We start from the raw sequence: 23,364 nt of genomic DNA on the forward strand, positions 1-23,364 counted from the left end.
AGGGAATCACTTTATCTCTCTGCTGATGCTCTACTTAGGCAAACAGAACTTTTGGAAGTCCACAAAGGAGCATATTTACGAGCCACTTTGCATCACTCTTGCACCACTCAACGTAGTGCAAGAGCGACACAACTGAAAAATGAGATTTATGAAGCCACACAAGGTACCTTACATGGCCCTGAGTGACTTCATAGACCTCGAGTAATGCAAGGCAGTGCAAATCTCTGGGTTGCATTATTCTAAGCCAGGGAGGCGTTTCCAGTGGTGTTGTGTGGGTGTTCCCATGCAACATTCATGGACTTTGATGCATTCCCAGATTTTCCAGAAGTGGTATACCTAGGAATGTGCCAAAAACACTGCACCTCCCCAGGTGAGGTGTAAGAAGGCAAAAATATCTTACTTTCTCCTCATTTTTCAGCTTTCTATGTGTTCTGCATTCTACAGTGTACATTGACAGAGGAAAAAACTTCAGAAGATTGTTTTTATGCAGGAAGATGCTCTTTCCTACACAAAAACAATCCTCATGCAACGGAGGCGCCCTAGCACCATGGTGCAAGTGTGCTTGTCTTGGCACTAAGCAGCCCATTTTGCACCAACCTTGGGGAAAGGATAAGAATGTGCTGTATTGAGATAAATAAGGCGCATTCCTGCACATTGTACATGCGCTGCCTGAGGGCAGCCCTCTGCAGAGGGGAAATGGAATCCCATGGACCCCCCAAGCATCCACGGTCGGGTCTTTGAAGTTACTCACCGGGGGGTCTCTGTCCTCTCAGCTTTCCTGGAAGCAGCGTATTTAGGGCCTGATTTATACTTTTTTAGAGGCGCATTTGCGTAAATTTTTGACACAAAAGCGTCTCAAACGTACAAAATATAATTGAATTTTGTAAGTTTGCGTCAAAAAATGACGAAAATGCGGCGCTAAAAAAGTATATATCAGGCCCTAAATGCGCTGCTTCCAGGAAAGCTGAGAGCTTGCGGCTGTCCTGAAGGCAATGCCTTAATAAAAATAGGGTGCAACGTCCCAGACTGGTGGAGACTGGGACAGGGCGCCCATTTTTTAAATGTATCGTGATGGTCTTTTATGGAGTAGAGCGGATCATCTATTTAATGCACCTGCAGCGTAACATGGTATCATTGAACCTGATATGGTCATGTTTTTTCAGGCAGCTCAGGAACAGAAAGAGAGAAACCTTGTCCGCAGTTTACGAGCTTAACACCCGGTTAAATTAATTTACTGTATGCCCTCCAGCTGCATAAAGCAGGCAACGGGCTATTTGGTGCACCAAAAAAAAAAAACATTACAATCACAGCCTTTGGGACTATTCACTCAAAAAATAAGAATTCTTGTAAATGACCTGCACTTCCTTGACATACATTCCTAGTTCAAATAGATTATATTATGTGTAACAGGGATGTTTGAAAATGAAACACATTAGTTGCAACTTTGTAGATGGTTCATTCTTGCACTCAGGCCATGAAACTCTGAGAATCACTCTTTGGTATTGTTAATGTATTTAATGTGATTTAATGAGCTTCTGTGTTTTGTCTTCACGGGAAAACAAAACTCCTACACAGTTAAATATTTCAAACAGAGCTTAAAGGGAGAGTATTTTGTTACTTTGTTGGTGTCAAATCATGTTGATGTTATGGTTCTGAACCTGCAGATAGCTATCATTCAGAAGAAGCTCTAAACATTATGCATGGCCTTTAACATCCACTGAATTGTATCAGATGTGCTTATGTGTTTGAATATAGAGGTACATATGGGGCAGAAACTGAGATAGGGAGAAGTGGAGCAAAGGGAAAACCCATGGCTTGTGCTGGTCCAAAGGTGGTTTCTGGTAGGAATTTGTGCAGAGGGCAAACTGGTATCATGCTATCTTGGTTATCTTAGCAAAATGTTCTTAGGAGTGGAGGGACTCAACTTTCAAGTTAAACAATTAGGCTTGGATCAATGTTTGCTTAAAGCTATTAGCAAACAGGAGAAATGTTGTCCTAGTTGAGTCCAGTTTTAGGTACGTGCTTGAGTTGACACCAAATTCTGAATCAGCTAATACAAGATATACGTGCTCAGCATCATTAACTCAAGAGATTTTGATGTAGAGTGGTGTGTCGTGTAGTAGTGGACTTTTTTGCTCTTGCTTACCAAAGATTCAATAGTTTTCATACAGAGGAAGGTTCTTATAAAGCAGATACATAAAGGTGAGATCATGATTAGTATTCAGGAATGGGAACATTATGCCATTTAATAAGCTGGTTTCATAGTCAGATGCCAAAGCTAAGAGTAGCACCTTGATGTCTAGCTGTCCGTCCAATATTCGGCTCGAAAACATTATTAGTGGGGAAATTCATCGGCAAAAATACCTGGAGCAATGCTTGGCCATCATTATGCAAAATTTATAATATTCCCCAACCTGTCTTCCACAGCCCTACTTATCTTAACAAAGAACTGTTGTTTATGTTCAAACTTGTATAAACACGTATGCCATAGTAACTCGATTTTACTGGTACAGAATGCTTAACATATTTTCCTTTCAGTAGGGCATAGTCAAGATTTCATTTGATGCCAAAGTAAGCCATCCCTGAACAAATTTTAGTTCGACAATGCTGCATAATCTCATTGGTCTTGTTTGTATTTTATAACATATGTTGTCCGCGTTCTTCTGCTTATTCTTCTGTATGTCTACTCGTGACATTCTATCAGCTTATTCAATTTTAGAAACATGTTCACATAGGTTTGCTGTTTACTGAGTCCATTCCTTTAGGATCTCTCCTTTGCCTCTCTCATACTCTGATTTGAAGTATGTCTCCTCCTGTATTAGTATATGTTTCACAGATCCACCTTAGATCTTTCTTCTTCTCTTCCAGTGCTCTGTAGATCCAGTCACTGGAGAACCTCAGGATGACCTGACTCCAGAAGCAGTACATTTCTGCCAGAAGTTGGGCAGTGGGGCCACACGGGTCTCTGAGGTGGTGAGCACAAAGGACCCAGCAATCTATGATGCAGTCCAGAAGGCCATGGAGCGGGTGAATCTCAAGGCTTTAAGCAATGCTCAGAAGGTACAGAAATGGACCATCCTAAAGAAGGACTTCTCTGTTGCTGGAGGTGAGCTTGGTAAGTGTACAGGGGGACCAGTGACCTTCAGAAAGCTCAGCACTTCCTGGAGGTAGGAAGTACAATCAAGAACCTGGAGATATTCTCCTCTTCAGATCTGGGAGGGCCAATTCACTAGTGCCCATGACACCTGATGTTAATTTTGTGCACATAGTCATGGATGTGTGAGTAATGCTTTTAAAAATCAAGGTCAGTATGACACTCTGATGAACGTATAAAAACCCACCATAATGCAGGAACTTGTCTGAATGAAACATAGTTCTTTCCACTGTAGAAAGTCAGTGAGCACTCCTTGCAGCACAGAGGATTGTATTGATGAAAGGTAAATATTCAGAAACATGACCCTACTTTCTCTAAATAGTGAGTCACGTAGATGCCTTGATGTACAGTTGTAATCATCTTCACCTTAATGAAGTATCTTTCTAATTGGCTACTCAACACAATGGTAATATTTATGTTTATGGATTTTGGGCTCTTATTCATTCATTTCTCAGAGTTTAATCCATCCACATCTCAAAACTTGTACCAATATTATCCCAGCCAGACCAGTGCAATAGAAGAATCAGCAACTACTCTGAGCATTCTTTCTTCATCTGCACAATTTCTGAAACAAAAGCCGATTCAATATCCTGATATTCTGTTCTGTACTTTTCTCTAGCACACAGGATGTTTGGACTCCCTGGCACCAGCGACTTAGTCAATGTGCCAATGTGAGACAGAAAAGCTGATGCAATGCAAACATCCCATCACCCACCGATAATTACTTGAGTGAGGTGTGTTCTATGTAACAATCAGTCCTATGAGATTGTACGGAGATAGCTATTAGAACTCCAAAACAATTTTTCATCATAAATAGTGTGAGAAATTGTCTTGATGGTTGAATGGGGTGTTAACCATGTTCAAGCAACAGCCATAATCTCTGCCAGTGTGAACCTTAAAAGCAAATTAACATGTGCTTAACTCTCAGGTAACTTGGCACAAACGTAGTTAGTATTAAATGAGAGATTGTGTCAAGTATGTATGCAGCACAAAAACACTAATAAACTGACAACATCACACAAGAAAAATCCCACATCAATTTAGAAAAAATTTGTACATTTTAATAAATTATTTGATACCAAAATGACAAACATCCAGTCAGTAGAACCAGAGTTATTTATTTTTAAAGTTAAATGTAAAAGCTAGCACCTAAAAGATTAAGGGCCAGATGTATCAAGATTCCGGTTTGCATTTCTAAAAAAGCAAGTTTTAAGAAATCGCTATTTAAGAAATGCAAAATGGGATGTATCAAAATTGCGAGTCAGTAATAGCGATTTCTTAAAATTCGCAAACGCACGGTATTTGAAAATTGCAAATAGTGAAAAAGGCAAACCGGAACAGCCTAATGACATCACAACCAGGAAGTGAGTCAGCCCATGCTGTTTCCAGAAGCCACACCCACAGGAGCAGGCAGGGAGACACAGCCCAGCACCAGGGAGCCAGCTTTGTGAGCCTGCCAGGACCAAACTGCAACATGGCCAATGATGGGAAGGAGAAGGACAAGGGAGACCGAAAGCACAAACTCAAATTCAGTGAGCAGGAATTGGAGGTGCTCACTGAGGAGGTTGTCAGGAACCATGACAAACTGTTTCGGAAGAACTCACTACAGGTGCCTGAAAGTGAGAAAAGGAAACTGTGGTTGGAAATCCAGACAAAAATGTGTGCAGTGGGTGTTGCGCAGCGCTCTGTGGAGGAGATATGCAAGAGATAGTATGACCTGTGTTCCCGTGCCAAAGAAAAGGTAGCCAGTAGGCTAAAGGAGGCAAGGAGCACCGGAGGAGGACCATCCACCCAGACACCTTCTACACCACTGGAGGACATGGTGGAGTCCACACTGCTCCCTGAGTGGGGTCACTGACATTGACACCCCAGGCACACCCAGCACCAACAAAGGTAAGGCCAGTAATAGTGTGTATCCCTATATGTGCATGTACAAATGCCCCTTAGAAAATAGCTATTAGTGCGATGCAGTGTGATAAGTAGTCCATGCCACATCTTACGTACGACGCAACAATGCCTTATGGGAGTGGAAGTCCACAACCCTAACCTGCAAATACCACATATACAGCAAGTAAGTGTACAGCCACACAGAGGAACAACACACACAACTCACAGTGATACGATGTAAGTGTACATTTATTACTATTGGGCAACATTTTGTGATACATTCATAAATGACATGCTGCACATTGTCATTGCAGATGTCTCAGGCCCTGCTGCAGCAGAATGTGGAAATGTGGGGGATGTCGAAACACAGGCACAGTCCAAGTCAAACACCAGTGAGTCCTTCAGTATTGCACCAACTAGACGCAGGGAAAGGGTGTTACCTCTCCCAGAGTATAACCTGGACTCAGATGAAATGCCGGATGAAGTCCTTTTACCACCCCCAGAAGCTATATCCAGAGGAAGACAGCAGTTCCTGCCCCAGAGTCAGTCAACTCCCTTCAGGAGGCGTCACAAAGCAGGCAGACAGTGCACAGATGAAAGAGAGGGCCCATCAATCTTTGGCAGCCTTGAAGATTCCATGCTGAAAGTGCAGCGCCTGCAATGCAAACACATGAGGTTGATGCACAGGCAGTTGGTGTCAATCGATCATAACATGGGCGCAATGCACAGGAAGTTTGAGTCTCAGAATGGAGTACTGCACAAGCAGTTCAAGTCTCTGAATGAGGGACAGCAAAAAGCAGCAGAAAACACAAAGGAGTTGACAAACGCCATTAGGGAACTCTGCAATGAGATTAAGCAGGAGCGTGTCAGCCACTGCAGGCGCCATCACCAATTTATGGGAAGGTTTAATGGTTTCTGCAGATCCGTCAATCAGCTCGCTAGTTCAACTGCCTTGATACCACGGCATGCTGTGGCCGTACAGGTGGAGATGGCACATTGCAGTCGGGATGTTGCACAGGGATTGGTGCAAATAACCAACGTTCTGGATGCAATGCAGACAGCACGCAGTGCTACAACCAGCGAACTGAGTGGTGGGGATAGTGAGGAGTCCTCCAGCCTCGGCAGTCTTACAGCCCCTGTGATGGGTCCTAGGCGTCGCAGTGCCAGACACAGTACTGCCTGTGACCCCGATACAAGAGGTGCCAGCAAGGGCACTGTGCACTCAAGTGGAGTGCGTGGATGTAAGAAGTGATGTTGAGGGCTAAAGGGGACTATCTTGACATGTAGCAATACAGTTATACTATGATGCTAATAGTGTGACACTGTTAATCGTTCATGTCTGCCTATAGTGCATAGCTATGTCCTATTGCACATATGTTACCTGAAGTCAAGGTAATAAAGATGCTAACTACAGAAATACATATTATTGAAGAGGTGTTGTGATTACTTACATCAAAAATGGTTGCGCGTGATGTCAGCACATCGTTGCCTGCCCTCTGCTGCACTGCTCCTGTCTGCTGGTTGAAGGGATGGTAAGGGATCATCATCCTTATCTGAGTCCGGCTCCGTGATTTCCACTGGTATGCTCCTGGTGGTTGCTATGTTGTGCAAGATAGCACATGTGGCCACAATTTTGCAAGTCGTCTCTGGGCTGTACTGAAGTGCACCTCCACTCTTATGGATGCACCTGAAGCGGCTCTTCAGCGGCCCAAAAGTGCGCTCCACCACATTGTGGGTTGCCCTGTGTGCAGCATTGTACCTCCTCTCTGCTGGTGTCGCAGGGCTCAGGTAGGGCGTCAGCATATAGGTGCGCACTGCGTAGGCACTGTCTTCTGAATGCACAGAGTAAAATGAGTACTTGTGATACCTGACGTCACACTTACAGTAATGTAACATAGTAAACTATCAAATTACCTAGTAGACATCCTTCACCAAACTCCCCAGCTAGCAGTCTTGTGTGAATCCCGCTGTGGCGAAAGATGTACGAGTCATGTGTGCTCCCTGGGTATCTGGCCACGAGATCGGTAATGATGTAGGAGGCATTGTATATCACCTGTATGTTCATAGAATGATGTTTTTTACGGTTGTGATACACATACTTGGTGCCCGATGGTGGACAGATTGCTACATGTGTCCCATCGATGGCACCGAGGACATGTGGGAACTGTTCTTTCTGGTAGAATTAGATTTTAGTTTGTTGTAATTTCTGTGGGGTGTGGGGAAATCTTATGTACTGTTGTATTCTGCTCAGCATGGCATTGAGAAATGCGTTGAAAAAACTAGAGAGGGCACTCGGTGATACCCCTCCAGCTGCTGCTATGACCCCTTGATAGCTCCCTGAGGCTAGTAGGTGCAGGGAACATAATACCTGCGCATGGGTGGGAATAAAATTTGTCCTGTGTGTTGTGCGCTGCAGCATGGGTTGTAGCTCAGCTATCAGGTCAAGTATCATGGCTGAGCTTAACCTGTACTTTTCATAAATTTCCTCCTCAGTCTGGTCAAAAAGAGTTATGCGCACTCTGAAAATGCGCTCCTGTCTCCTCCTCCCTCTCCTCAAACCTGCCAAGATCCTAATTCTCCTCGCCATCACATAGAGTCCAGCCATTGTGGAAAAGAGGCTGAGTCATTCTGGGCCGCTTTATATAAGTTGCACCTGGTTACCACCTGATTTCAATTTGTGGTAAATTGCATGTGCAAAAGGCCATTCTGTGAATATTCGCAATTTGCGAATTCTTGATGCATTACATTGCGATTTGTTTTTTGCGTATCACAATCAGCGTATCACAAATAGCGACCTGATTTTGCGTATCGCTATCTGCGATTCACAAATCGGTGTTGCAATTTGCGTTTCACAAATAGCGATTCGGTAATTCATATCGCTATTTGTGATACCCTGTTTGCGACACGCAAAATCATGTCGCGTTCGCTAAAAATCGCTATTTTAGTGATTCCTTATTTTTTGCACTGCGAATGCCTTTCATTCATCGTGAAAGACATTTTTGCATTCGCAAACGGCTGAATTTTGTGATTCGCATCGTTTGCGAATGCAAAATCGCTTGATACATCTGGCCCTAAAGCACCAAACGCCGACACCACAATGGAGCATGGGCCAGATTCAAAATGTAGATTGGGCCCAGTCAGTGTTTACCTTTGGACTTATGAGAAATTTTAGCACAAATTGTCTGAGAAAGTAAAGTTCAGTGGGGCTAGACTGCAGGCTGTGTTTGACTGAGGAGGCGTTGCTGTCAAGGAGTCGCTGGATGAAATTGCCCTGAAGATTTTCACCTGCGTACTTAGGGCCCGAGTTTGACAGATAGGGTTACTCCGTCAATAACATAACAAATATCCCATTTGCTGTATTATGCTTCTATTATATCATATATATTATATCATATAGCCATCGTAATATGGCGGACAGGACAGTTTGTGATGGAGTGACCCATCTGCCAAACCCTAAATCAGGCTCTTAGTCCTTGTTTTGGAAGTCGAAAACCTCCAGTGGGATGCATCTGAAAGCTGTAGCCGACAAGAGTTCCATGAGGTTGAATACCCCCTCTGCCCAGGACGGCTGAACAGGATTTGCTGCTGCTGAGAAGAACATAGCGGGACCTGCCGAGAAGTCAGGCCGCCAGAAATGCACCTTGTGTGGATCGACAAGAAGATAGGTTGTGATCTCTTATCGGTACCTCAGAGGAATTTTTAGTCCACACTTTTCTTAGTACTAAATTTTGGATTTGGGCTATATTGACACCTTTAGCACAACTTCCAAGGGTCATGGACTGGAGAGGTATCACTTGGAGGGCCAGGACTCTCTAAGGCTGGGTCCAGGTGCAGGTACAAGATCATTTGAGCCTTTTCTGTCCTAACTAATCAGTTAGGAGGCCAGCCAACTAGCCCTTGGAATCACCCTGATAGTCTTATGTTAAAGAGGTGGAACAGGGCTCAAGCATCAGGGAAGGCCTCTGACGGTTCACGGCAGGCTTCAAGCTGCAGAGCACTCCTTCCAGCTGCAGCAAAGCAGCCTTTTGAAGTACACAGCAGGCCACAACAGCAGACAGTCCTCTGAGAGTCCTTCCTCAGCTCCAGAAGGTGAACTGAAGAGTGGATCTGAGGGCCCTGTTTTTATACCTGGTGCCTTCTTTGAAGTAGACGTTTCTAGATAATTCCCTTTGAAGTTCTATGAGTTTCTTCCTTCCCTGCACTGGCTTCAGCCTGATTGCTTGAGCAATGAGATACTGTGAAGTCCTTTGTGTGAAAGCAGGGCATAGTACATTACCTTGTAAGTGGGGCTGTGCCCAGCTACCCTTTCACTTACTTACATACTGTGAAATCATACTTATAGTTTGAAGTCAGTTTGCAAGTAATCTTGATCCCAACTTCTACAAAGCCTTAGGATAGGAGTTATTAAAAGCATTTGCAGGAAAAGAGAAATTGAAGCCATTCAGGAAACACATTACCATATATTCAAGCATGCTGAATTAGTTTGTAATGAAATTAATACATTCGCACCTATATTTGAAGCATACACCTGAATAAGTCAACACCTAGAATGGAAAGTAGATGATGAATATAATAACCACAATCTTAAATCAATGCTCCTTTTAACTAGATATTTGCAGCCAGTGGTTTTCAATTATTTTAAGGATTCACAGAAGACAGCTTGCTTTAGCTGTCTGGGATACCTTATTTTACTAATACATTGTTAATTCTGAACTAGCCCACTTCAGCCATTTACTCTGATGGGTTTTTCAATGTTTGCTATTGGTTGGATGATTTGTTCATCATGTTCATGGTCCTCTGTCCTTTATTAGATTGTCCTGCTTATGTTCCAGTTGATGTCAGTTAAGCTGCCCTTTGTTAGACTGCAGAAGCAATATGATGTGCAGCATCGAATGGTGCTCAACCTAAATATTGACCCAAAAGTGTTGTCTGATCATATTATTATGGTCAAAACATTGTGACTTTGAAAATATCGTGGAACAAGATGTCAAAGGCAAGTATATTGTTTTTAACTGCTTTATTGTTCTATCAAACTTTTAAATATCATTTATATTACTGTCATTTTTATTGCAGAATTTCTATTGTTTTATGTTTATTATATTTGTTGAAATTATTAAGGTGATTTTTAAATTGCTAATATTTAGATTTTTCCTTTGTGTTTTGTTTATCCTAGACTTTGGTTGATTTGTTTATTAATTTAGGGTAAGTAATTAATTGTTTAATTAGCTGATTTTGTTTATTGTTACTTGTTTCTTTAACGTTTTAATACATTATTACATTTTGTATTTCTTTTTTATTTTTGATTGTTGACTAAAGAGGTGGCTTCATTTTTATATTAATTATATTATTGTTATTAGCTCATTTTTTCAATTATTTTATATGTTGTAATTTTTATCATGCCTTTATTTGTTCATTATATGTTATATGTATTAAATTGTATGTTCAGTTTGTAGCTTTTATGGGGGTATGGGATAGGTAGTTTGTGTTTTATATTTTATATATTCATAAATTCTAATTGCTTACATGTTTATTTTTTAAATGTTTTAATTATATTTGTTAAAATGTTTTATATTTTAGTGGGGATTGAGTATTTTTCAAATCAATTTATTACAACTTGAGATTAATTGAATTAATTAATTGAATTAACATATATTATATTATTTAGAATAGTGAATCTACACCCCCAATCTATGCACTTTCCCCAGTGTTTGTTAGATTGGTATAGAACAGTAAATCTGATGCCTTCCTCCCCCCCCCAAAGTATGAACTTTCTTTTTTCTTTGGTATACTTGAGTTACATATGTATATGTGGTCCATAATTTGTCTATTTTTCCCAATTTATGTTAAATTGGTTTTAGAATGCTAAATTTGTTTCAATCGCACGGCCACAATTGTATGTCCCCCCCCACAAGGTTTGTGTGAATGTATTACAGAAATGTATTTTGATAGTTTCTTATTTATTAAAGTTTTTGTATTGTGTTTTTTTACTATTTTTTATTTCTTTTCATGTTGTATTAAATATTGTAAGTGTATTTTATTTTACAAAAACATATATTTCTTAAAGTTATATTTCTTTTATTTTCTTCGCTATGCACAGGTGTCTCATCAATAATGTGATTGCAAATGTTGCAGTGAAAATATGAGAGACGGCATGAAATATGTCAAGAATTATATAATTTGTGGAGTAATTAGCAGTGCATGGCGAAGGTGCGAGTTATAGTTACCTTAGTTACCTTAGGGCACAAGTTTTAGTTCTTGACAGAACTCTAACTATAACGGCTGACTTTCTATGGTTTTGTACGAGTAAAATCAGGACCTGACTATAACGTCCCTGTAACCTTTGTTTTTTTCAGTGAATTTGTATTTTTTTAAGGTATAGTAATTTTGATTGCTATACGTGAATCCAAACACCGTCACGCATGGCCTTTGTGTCTGAGTGGGTCTGTGAGTGGGTGTCTGAGTGGATCTGTGAGTGGGTGTGTGAGTGGGAGAATTGATTGAACGAGAGAGAAAGAAAGTCAGAGGGAGAGAAATAGAGTTTTTTAGGCTTTGATGTCTGATATGCTTACAATGAGATATTTGTCTCCAATTTAAAATAAAAAATGTATTTTTTAAGTATTATAATTTGCTTTTTATTAAAAAAATGGAAATGAGTCCAGCTGGACTCAAACCCCAAAGCTCAGTGTGAAGGTCACTTTTTAGCCCTTTATGGGTGCTCTGGGACCGCGAGAGCTTCCCCGAAGTCTCTACATTTAAAAAAAAAAATGTATTTACCAAAATGCCCATTATGGGCAATCTGGCATCGGTGGTCGGGGGGGGGAAGCCTTAAGGCTTCCCTTGTGGTGCCATTGCTTCAGCAAGCAGGGAGCAGCTTTAAGCATCAGCTCCGAGCTTGCTGAAGCATTTCATCTCTGTCCACTGCAAGATTTAAATTTTAACAGTGGGACCTGCCTTAAAGGTCGCGCTGTCAAACCCTGAAGTGTTTGCTGTGGCTTGGCTGCAGCGTCAAAGCTCTCAAAAATTACTGAAAGATTTACACCAATTAACAAAAAGCACAATCTGCGTATCAACGGCTAGCTTTCTGCCAACTTTGGTGTAATTCCGTCCAGTGATTCGGGTCGTAGACATGTTGACAGATCCTATGGGAATTAACAAGGGAAACACAATGTTTGTTGAGCCCCCTTTTTCCCGGTCCCTGCTTTACGGATCACCCAGAAACTTTCCATGCGCACCAAGATTCACTGGCCCACTCTTTTTTAGAAGAATTTGTGAAGATTTGCCAAAAAATGCTTTTTCTATAGAAACATGGTCCTAACTATAACTACCCAGTGGCGAGATATATATATATATATATATATATATATATATATATATATAAATAATATCCAACAAGCTCTGGAGTCTCAGGGCACCAAATGCATTGGTCCGTGTCGGACACATATGCCGACGCTCGCATCCAAAGATCAAGAAAGTCACGGACACCACCTCAATGCAAAGTGTAGTTTGTTCACTCAGTTAGTCCAACCAACGTGTTTCGGCCGTAGCCTTGATCATGGTACGCGCTGTGAGGCCGGAGGAGGGGCAGGAGCCCTTTAATTTTGCTTCGCGCTCCCGCCGTCGCGGGAAGCGCTGTGAGGCCGGAGGAGGGTCAGGAGCCCTTTAATTTTGCTTCGCGCTCCCGCCGTCGCGGGACGCGATGTGAGGCCGGAGGAGGGGCAGGAGCCCTTTAATTTTGCTTCACGCTCCCGCCATCGCGGGAAGCGCTGTGAGGCCGGAGGAGGGGCAGGAGCCCTTTAATTTTGCTTTGCGCTCCCGCCATCGCGGGACGCGCGCGGGCGGTGCCCGGGCAAAGCCCGGGCCAAGGGCAGGCCCGTCCTTCGCCCGTCATCAACCGGAAGAGGCGGGGCTGGGCCCCCCCCTAACGTCTACTCCTTCCGCCAGTGGTAACTCCATCTGGGTGCTGTGCCAGATACTGTGTGAGTCTATTATTAAATATGGGGAAAAGAAAGACTAATGTTCAAAAGGGGGAAGGCGGGTCCAGCTCCCTTCAGTCCTCCATTACTAGTTATTTATCTTCTGTGATGGGGGCCATCGAATCTGAACTTGAACATGTAGAAGAAAGGATTGGGGCTGTCCAAAGTACTGTACAACACCCCACCTTGGAACCTATCGTCCACATTTCCACCTTTCCAAGAACTGGTCTTGATCTCGCCTCTGAATACCAGTCAGTTGGGCGACGATATACTTCCCACTACCGACCGAATCAATTCTTCTCCCCCATTAGCTATTCCTCCTCTTGAAAGCTCTTGTTCTCAGGCCGATTCTCCTCCTTTGAAGAAGAGGAGAGCCGGGAAAAAGCCCAAAAATAAAAAAAAGGCCCTGGGCTCCAAAAAGAAACTACCTACCTTCCCGGCCCAAAGTGACCAACCCCCAATCTCCCTGGTCTCCTTCCTCGAATGTCCTCTGAGTAAGGATGCTCCTGAAGACCGTTCTAGTATTATTGACTTGACACTCAAATCCTTTTGCACAACTCTAGAGGCAAAAATTACCACTTTGATCGCTAGGAAGCTTGATTGCTTTTGTAATGACGTGACCAGGTTTTTATCTAGTTTTTTAAAACCAGGTCCATTAAGTACGGGAATACATCATAGCCCTGAACCAGCCTATCAATCCACTCCTCCCTCTACTTTGGTATCCCAAGGAGTAAGTAACTCTTCGCTTGATCCACAAGCCGTCTCTGGTCAAGGACCTCTCGATGACAACCCTGCATTAGGGCCGACAAGGGAAGTTTATTCCTCTAGGTTGCATGATAAAGGTCCAAATAAACTTACTAACCATGCAGACTTTTTACATTTACCACCTGCCTGCAATCCGTACGTTCTGGTTCTTTCAAACGTTCCTCCTCTGGAGTGCTCCAAACAAGAAGATACCCACTCCCTAATTAGGAAAGCTGGTCACTGGTTGAACTCCAATTTCAAACCTAATTTTTTTCATAATGATAAGATTCTCATGGCCCGAAGAGTGAGGAGGGTAGGATATTCAAAGGTATTGGAGGAGGGAGACTACGTCGTTTTAAATTTTGCTAATCCTCGTTCATTAGACCATTTTTTGACCAATTTGGACCTCTGTAATATGTCAACTAACAGGATTCAAATACATCCCCTGTGTCATTTTACGACCCTGTGCTCCTACCAAATCGCATTGTCACTAATTCAAGTATTCACAGACCAGACCCAGAAAGGCTTCATTTACAGGTTAATGTACCCTCTAGCAACCGGTTCTCGACTCTTAGTCACCTTGACGAGAACGATTGACTACCGGTGATCTACCCCTGTTCTTCTAACATGGAGAGACCGAAGGCTGGGAACGTCCACGTTGAATGTACCTGGGACACAGGAAAGCCTGTAATGGATCTGAAAGTTCCTATAAATACCAAAGTTCTAATGTCATGTCCTGTGTCTAGACCATTAACCCTGCTTAGCTGGAACATAGCAGGGCTGCGATCCAAAATTGACAATTCGGACTGGGAGAGCTTTATTTCCTCTTACGATATAATTTGTCTACAGGAGACCTGGTCCAAAGATACGTTCCTTCTGAACGGTTTCACCTCTCTGTGTCAGCCGGCATTAACCTCCCAAATGGGGAGAGCCTTTTAGTTCTTGTTTCCGTACATCTTCCGCTTTTAAATGTGTCCTTAATCTGGTCTTCCCTTTATTTTATTTTGGTCTCTGTTAGTGGCCAAAAGGATATCCTAATTTAAAATTTTTACAATAACATTCCTCGGGGCCTCCTTATGGGTCATTTGGAAGAGGTAACAGACGTCATAGATTCTTCACGTGTTTTGCAGAATAGTGATCTAATTATTCTATGGGTGGGCGATTTCAATACTCCTCTGTGTAGCAAAGAACACATGGATTTGTGTGCCTTTCCTGCTGAGGGCAGAGAGTCAGTAATTCATTTTAACCATACTTCTGAAGGAGATGCCTTAAACCTTTTTACTTGTAAATTTGATCTGGTTCATGTCACCGAGAAATTGGCCCCCGACGCCTGTAATACACCAACCTTTACAGGGAATTTGAGGGGGAGTATTATCGACTTCATACTTATCGGCTCCTCTGATTTTTATGTAATTCAAGAATTTAAGATTATGCCTCACTGTGCGAGCGATCATAACCCCCTTAGCATTATATTGGACCTAAAAATTATCCAGGCATCCAAGAATAAAAGCTTGAGCGCTGCTACTGTTTATAATCCAAATTGTGGCATATGTTTAAAATGGGACAAAATAGATCCAAAAGTTTTTAACCAGGAAATTGTAAGAAGTAGGTCTGACTGGATCCATATGTGTTTGTCCCAGCAGTTAGATCCTGACCGCATAGTGCGTGAATTTGAATCTTTAAGCACTGACATTTCACGCGCCCTGGCGGTGGACAGGCCCGCGAAGGGGCCGGTGGCCCACAGATGGTTCGATTCTGCGTGCTCATCCGCCCATAAAAAACTCAAAGACGCACTTAAAGCAGTTCCTCTCTCCCGTCAATTAGTTAAAATAGCTAGAGCCGATTATAAGGCTGCCCTTGACAAACGGAAATCAGAAATTAGGTCTAGGGCCTGGGGCGAACTTTTGGCTGCATCTGAGCAGAAGGATACTTCTAAATTCTGGAAAGTGATAAATCACTCTTACTTTTCTGGCAACAACTCTTTGGCCAATGACTGTCTTATTGCTGAGGACGTCTGGTTACCTCATTTTAGGAAAGTCTTCTGTTCAGGAACCTATGATAATTCGCATGCAAATCCTTCTGCACTTTTTATTTTAGATTCCAAAACTAAGGCCCCAAATATTATTTTTGATCTCCACAAGGTCAAATATGCTATTGATAGATCAAGGCAGGGAAAGGCTCCTGGCCCCGATGGGGTTCCCGTTGATCTCTTTAAATCAGAAATTGATCTTTGGGGTCCGTTAGTTACAAATGTGTTGAATAGTGTGGTAAATAGTAACGTGCCCCTCTCATGGAAATCGGCTATTATTGTCCCCATCTTCAAAAAAGGAAACAGACAAGATCCTTCCTGTTACAGACCAATTTCTCTTATCGATTCGACGGCAAAGATTTTAGGTAGCGTGATCTTGTCCCGTTTAGAAGATTGGGTGTCCGAGGCCCAGATTTTATCTCCTATTCAATTTGGTTTTAGACCCGGTGTAGGCACAGTTGAGCAAGTCTTAAACTTGCAGCTGATACTCAGCAAATATGTGATAGTCAAAAAAGTGTCTATTCATATGGCTTTCATTGATCTAACCAGTGCCTTTGATATGGTCAATAGGTCAAAGTTATGGCAAATTTTGGAAGTCTTAGGCTGTGATCCGGCTCTATTGGAGCTTATTAAACGCCTACACACAGATCTAACGATTTCTGTTCAGGCCGGCTCACATGGGCAGAGAACCTCCCCCATCCCGTCAACTAGGGGTGTAAGGCAGGGATGTATCTTAGCCCCTTTTCTGTTTCTGATATACATTAATGGGCTCTATGATTCACTGGTAAAACATGAAAAGGACATACCGAAGATGGGCCAGAGACAACTTCCAGTTTTATTATATGCTGAGGATGCAGTTTTAATCGCTCGTACTGCAAACGGTTTACAGGGACTACTGGATGCATTTTATAATTTTATGTTGAACCTTGATCTGAAAGTAAATTACCCCAAGACTTTCATTATGACTTGTGGCCCACGTAACACAAAGTCTAAACAATTTACTATGGGAGGGCACACTCTTAATAAGGTCAAAGAATTTTGTTATCTAGGCATGTACATGAGTTCTTCTTTGTCCTGGAAGACACACATTAATTTTAAGCTCCAACAGTTGATAAGGAATAACGAAGCAATCTTTCGCTTTTCAAATAAACTAGGTCACAGAGCCCCTGCACAGATGAAAACTCTTTACAATTCTAAGTGCATTGCATCAGTCCTTTATGGGGCAGGCGTCTGGGGCTATAATAAAATACCGTCTCTCCAGAGTGTTGAAAACAAATTCCTGCGCAGATTATTGTTGGTCCCAAAATGCACTGCAAACATAATCTGCCATGAAGAACTTGGTCAGTGCTTTTTTGAGGATAGGGTCTTTATGGCTCCCCTACTGCTCTGGATTAGATGTTGGTCAAACCCTATGGCAAGTTTGGTCCAAGACTGTATCTCTGATTGTCTACAATTGGAAAATTCAAATAGGATTCCCTGGCTTATGTTTTTGCAAAACTCTTTTGAGAACCTAGGGCTTAGACACATGTTTGATGATCCCCATTTGTTAACCACAAACTCTAGGTCTGTCTTGAAGTCTACTTACTCTAAGCATATATCAGAGCTGAGATTTTATAGTTCCCTGAAATTGAAATCTTTTGATTTCTACTCTCGGATTGTGACTGTTCCATGCCTTGAACCCTATTTGACTTGGTTTTCAAGTTTTAGAATAATTTCTTTTTTAACACTTTTTAGACTTAATCTAATTCATTTTAAGGTAGCTTTCCCTGAACCATGTTTTTGGAAAAAGGACTTACCACTTTGTCCCTGTGACTCCAAATCAACTCAGAGCACTTTGCACTTTTTTCTTTTTTGCCCTTTATATGCTGCTCCTAGAGGGGCTTTTATTTTACCTACGTTACGTCCTCTTAGACCCATTCATTATAAGGAAGCCCTACTATATCTTCAGAGATTGCCAGATATCCAAATTTGTCACCATGTATTAGACTTTGTTACAGCTTCTTTAAGTATTAGGAAAAGGCCTACTCCTTTTTAAAAAAAATTATGTAGGTATAGTATATCATTTTTAAGCTAATATTTGTCCTTTTCTGATTTTGTGATTTTTAATCATGTCTAGTATATTTATCTGTGTATGTCAAGGGTTTTCAGATTGGATGCTCATGTGGTGTTTTTAGTAATGGTTTTAAGTTTTTATTTTATATTATTTATAGATCGGTAAATGTGTCTTGGTTTGCACTTTTATGGCAATTGCTGAATAAAGCTATTTGACTGACTGACTGACTGACTGTATTTCACCCATGAAACTGTCGTGGTATGTACAAGTTTATGACACCAACAAAGAAAACGGAATGCATTGAGGGAGTAGTAGCAATGCTCAGAACAGTCACCATCTTAACAGCATAGTATCTTCTATTGGGCAACACACCACTAGATTGACTGAAAGCACAGCAGAATACAAAATCAAATGTTATTAGCGGTGTTAGGCGTGTAAATACCAACTGCTTATGCATAATTCCAAATACAATTCATTATACATATTGTGCCGCTCACAAACATACAGATGCACCCGTCTAGATAAACCTGTGCACAGCTCACATTACAAATGCCCGGTAAGGTGAAATACACTACTTATACATCAATGTGCCGTAAGTGACTTTCCCAGTAAAGCACTAATAGCGCAGTAACATGTACACCTGAAATGGCATTTCCCCTGCCAGTACATTGTTGGTAATGTGGGCGGCTGTTCCCGTGCACCATACCACAGCCGTCCTCCATCCCTGGTGTACATGCGGCGCATACAGGAATATGGCCACCTGAATGACGCTGGGTGAAACTAGCATTGCACACTTCTGCAATAATAGGCATGCATTGCGAGTGTCTATATGTACATACTCTTTAACTGTATATTAAAATAACAGGACAAGAATGCTCATACACTTGTATGCCCATAAATATACCACAGACACCAAAGGGGCTAGTCCCAAATATGCATAGCAGTCACTCTGCTGTGTTGTATTCGGCAGCATGTCAGCAACCACAAGTGTGGGTCATGCAATGCGTAAGTCATCAAATATTCAACAGGCCTGATTCATGGCATTACATAAGAGTCTCGCCCATGTTGGCAATACAACCGGCAACAGAGTGCAGTGCAGTGCAGGGCAAAGCTGTACTCCAAACCCAAAAAATGTGCAGCATTTCCCTGCGAGACAAAGACGAAAGAAACAATAGTTAAATTCTTATCTATACAAGTCATTGCTTAAAAAGCAACATATCCTTCATTGTACAAAGCAACATTAATTAAGTTCTCTATACTACTTCAAACTCAGAAGTCATAAAAGAAAAACAGCAAACACAAGGCAATACCAGTCTAATACAAATGTTCTGCCATTTCCCCACTCAAGTTAAGGCCTTCAGGTACTAATGTTTCAAGGTCAACAATGTAATGTGATTCTCATACACACAGTGTATGTTCTCTGTCACCCCCCTTATGTTTGAGGTGATAGCATGAATAACAACAAATTTTAATAAATTCTCATTGCGAAAGTGTGATTAAAAAAGTGTCATGGGAGTGGATACTGTTGGCCATGACAGTACGTTTATGCTCCAGTACTCTCTTATTTACTCTGTGAATGGTGCTGCCAATATACAATTTACTGCATGGACAGATTGGGCAATAAGCACAGTACGTAGTATTGCAGTTGTAGCTGCCTCTAATAAAATGTTTCCTATTGGTAGTCGGTAGAGTAAGACTTTTGCAATTAGTGCTAATGGTGCATGCTTTGCAGTGCATGCTGCCATAAAACCCTTTGACACAGCCTGGTACTAACCTCCATGACCCAGTTGTGACTGAGTTTGTCCCTAAGGGATTAGCTCTTTGTGAACGTGATTTGTGATGTTGTTTTCAAATATTTGCCCAACATGACATTACTTCTAAGAATATGCCAATTCTTGTTGAGAATTTTTCTGATATCGTGAGCTTGTTTGTAGAACATAGTTATGAATCTGACCTGGTCAGCACATACCTGGCTAGACCCCGGTTTAGGATGTAGCAGGTCGTCTTGAGAGACTCCTTCCACTTTCTGTATTGCCTAATTAATGACCTTCCTGCTGTAACCTCTGTCTAAAAACCTTTCACACATGTTTAACTTGTCTTGCTCAATGTCTGCTGTGGTACTGCCATTGTGCCTTTCACGTAAAAGTTTCCCATATAGTATACTCTATATCTGACACTTGGGGTGGGCTCTCCTGGAAAAAAGCAAGCTTTTACCAACTGAGGGTTTGCGGTATAACATAGTCTCCAGGCGATCTTCCCTTGCTAACACTTCAATGTTCAAGAATTCTTATCTGCAGTCGGGTAACTGTTAAGAGTTGTGACAAAATCTGATGCAGAGCCCTCATCCCCCTGCCAAATTACAAAGATGATCTCTATATATCGGATCCACTTAATCACATCATCATGTTCATCTAAGTCCTTCACCTGCATGGACACCTGCTCCTCCCACTAGCCCATGAATAAATTTGCGTAGCTGGGGGAAAAGCAGGTGCCCATCGCAGTGCCCTACAGTTATTTGTACACTTGATTGTTGAAAATGAAAATGAAAAAGTTATTAGTTAAGCAGCAAATTATCATATCCAGCAGCATTTCAGTGTGAAAAAGTGGTGAGCAAATCATTCTCTAAAGAAATGCCTCACAGCCTGATGTATGCGGGGGTGCCCCTGTGTGGAACTCCCACGCCATGGGGACCACCACTTCCCCTGGGTAAATCATTATAAATTAATGCCGGGGGCTTGCACGTTCCCCCTCAGCCCCAGGGAATACTACCTCCTCAGGGCACTAAAAATATGTATGCAGGCTGGCCCGCTGGGCCTGCCCATACCCCAGGGACCACCACCTCTCTGGGGCAAATCATCTTAAATGAATGGTGGGGGCTTGCGCAGCCCTCCCACTGCCCCAGGAAAAGCCACCTCCTTGGGGTTAAACATGAAATTCATGCGCGGAGCCCACACTGCCCCCTGTACCCTCAGGATTGCTGCTTCTCTAGGACAATTCATTCAATTTAAGGGGGGTGCACAGCCCCCCTGCAGTCCTGGGGACCGCCACCTCCCCAGGGTTAAGTACTACGATGGAGGGGGCCATGTTGCCCTCCTCATAGAGCGATTTATGGCCCTGAGGACCGCCACCCCCCAAGTTCAGATCCTGATTCCTCCCAAGATGCCCACCCTTAGGAGGTAGCTGTTTGCTTTTGCTTGGTGGGTGCGCACAGCTCTCACCAAGCTGAAGCAAACATGACTCCACTCTCCGTAAGCAGGAGCTTGGAAACTGCTCCTGCTAGCAGAAAGCAGAGTTTTCATCTGTTTCCATGGAAACAGATTAAAACAATGCTCCCACAAGCAGGGCTGCTATTTAAAGCAGCCCCTAGCTTTATGGAGCAATGGTAGCTCCTACAAGATGGGGGATCTGGCTAGGACCACAGGGGCCTTCAGGCTCCCACCACAGTCCTGTCACTCTCTCTCGCTTCCATTCCATAATCGTAGAGATTGTTATTGCAATGATCGCTCCATATACCAACTTCAAAGTATCACACTAGCAAGATCTTTGGTTCAAATGTTATAATTACATTTTGAAAATTTAAAAAAACGAGTCACTTCTGGCATACTGGTAAAGCTGTTGGACTGTCATTCAGTAGATTGAAGTTTCAAATCCTGGTATCTTGTGCATTGTGTCTGTTTATTTACTAGTGTGTTGACTGTTAAACATTCCTAGTGATGGAACATTTACATCTTCTTGCAATCAAAATCTTTGGGTTGAATGTCACATGTATATCTGAAAAGTACACAGCAAAGATTCACTTGTAGCCTAGAGGTTAAGGTGTTAGGTCCTCACCATGAAGGTTGAGGGTTCCAGTCCAGATATGTCAATAGTTACATTCCTTCTTTAATTACATTTCAAATTCAAATGTTTATGGTATATACCAAAATGCAATCACACTCTTTTTACTTGACAAATACATTTATCTTTTCAATTTGTCCTAATAAATCTCATTCTAAGTATATTATTCATCAAAGACTAGAATAATTTTCTGGGTGGTTATAGGGTGTTGGCTGCTGGGCCTGGCCAGAGACCAGGCCTTGCGACCTACCCCTGCTGGGCACGGGCCATGCTTGGCACAGAGTTGGCCGGTTTCAGGGGCTTGGCCCCAAGGCCCCGGGTACCTAGTGGTAGTAGTGCTGTCAGAAATGGACAATGCCTCACACTTCGTCCAGTCACTCCAGTAATCAAAGGCAGTGAATGTGATAGTAAGAGTAGGTTGTAGGAGAGGAGCAGTGAAAGAGGGCAGGATGCCATGGCCAATCAGGAGAGGTGTGAATATGAAGCTGCCACACAAGATCTCTGCCATTGGGGTCTCATACATGAGCTGCAGCAGCAGTACGTTTCATATACAATCATCCTCTAGCCCTACCTAGGGCATCACCTAAACAAATGCAGCAACTATGCCCGATCAAATACCTCCTCAGCATCTAGTGAAAGTGTTAAAATATCCTCTGGATCATCGTTTGCCACAGAAGGGAGGCTCGTGCTCTCAAATGGTTGAGAGAGCTGAAACGTGGTATGACTCCCACTTAGGACAGATAGATCATTCGGATTACCTTGCTCAGTCTCGTCACCAGGATATTTGCCATTACCTTGAAATCCACATAATGTAATAATATTGGGCAGTAGCTGTCACAATCTAGTGGGTGTTTGTTATCCTTGAGTAATAGGATAATAGCAACTTTGTTCAACATGGTCCCCAGTAAGGTGGCATCCATTGCCTCTTGGTAAGCATGTGTAAGGGCTTGCACCATGTGCGACTTACTGGTTGCTAGACGTGACAGCCTTAGGGTGATCTTCCCCCAAATGTTTTGCCTACTTACCTTCATGTTTGTGCTGAAATTTGATTTTGTTGGGTTTAGAACTCTGTGTACTTTACCACGGCTAAAGTGCTTGTGCTCACTCACCTAAACATGGTTTGATTGGCACATACCTAATTGCCTATTTAATTTACCTATACATCCCTTGTAGAGAGGTATACCACATACCCAGGGTCTGTAAACTAAAAGCTACCAGCGGGCCTGCAGCACTTATTGTGCCTCCCATCTAAGAAGCACCTTGAAACATGTCCAGTCCTGCCATTGCAGCCTGAATGCAGTTTTAAAAAGCCATGTCAACTTGGCATTAAAACCCCGTGCCAAGCACTAAACTCTCCTTTTATTACATATAGGTTACCTTTAGGAATGCTCCAAGTACCTCATAGGGCAGGGTGATGCGTAATTAAAAGTTTGGACATGTACTGTACATTTTGCATGTACTGGTAGCGAAAAACTCCTACATTCCTTTTTCATTACTGTGAGGAATACCAATCTGTTAGAAATGGGGCTTCTGGTTGGTTAGGGTATGCACCTAAGCCAGGCAGACTCACACTACTCTAGTCAGGGTAAATTTATTACACATGTAAGATAACCTGTGCACACCCTCTGGTTGCCTGGCACAGAGCAGGCAGACTTATCATAAGAGGCAATTTCCAAAGTATTTGTAC

The 23,364-nt window shown here is 42.4% G+C and overlaps 1 protein-coding gene across 1 annotated transcript in view; it reads left to right on the forward strand.

Moving 5' to 3' along the window:
• Nucleotides 1-23,364, forward strand: part of LOC138250906 (long-chain-fatty-acid--CoA ligase ACSBG2-like) — a 306,186-nt gene that overhangs the window by 184,765 nt on the left and 98,057 nt on the right. The window contains exon 12 of the mRNA XM_069205604.1: nucleotides 2,869-3,115. Within this exon, the coding sequence (XP_069061705.1) occupies nucleotides 2,869-3,115 (247 nt within the window). The remainder of the gene's footprint in view (nucleotides 1-2,868; nucleotides 3,116-23,364) is intronic.

The sequence above is a fragment of the Pleurodeles waltl genome, chromosome 1_2, assembly GCF_031143425.1.
Source record: "Pleurodeles waltl isolate 20211129_DDA chromosome 1_2, aPleWal1.hap1.20221129, whole genome shotgun sequence".
Classification (NCBI taxonomy): Eukaryota; Metazoa; Chordata; class Amphibia; order Caudata; family Salamandridae; genus Pleurodeles; species Pleurodeles waltl.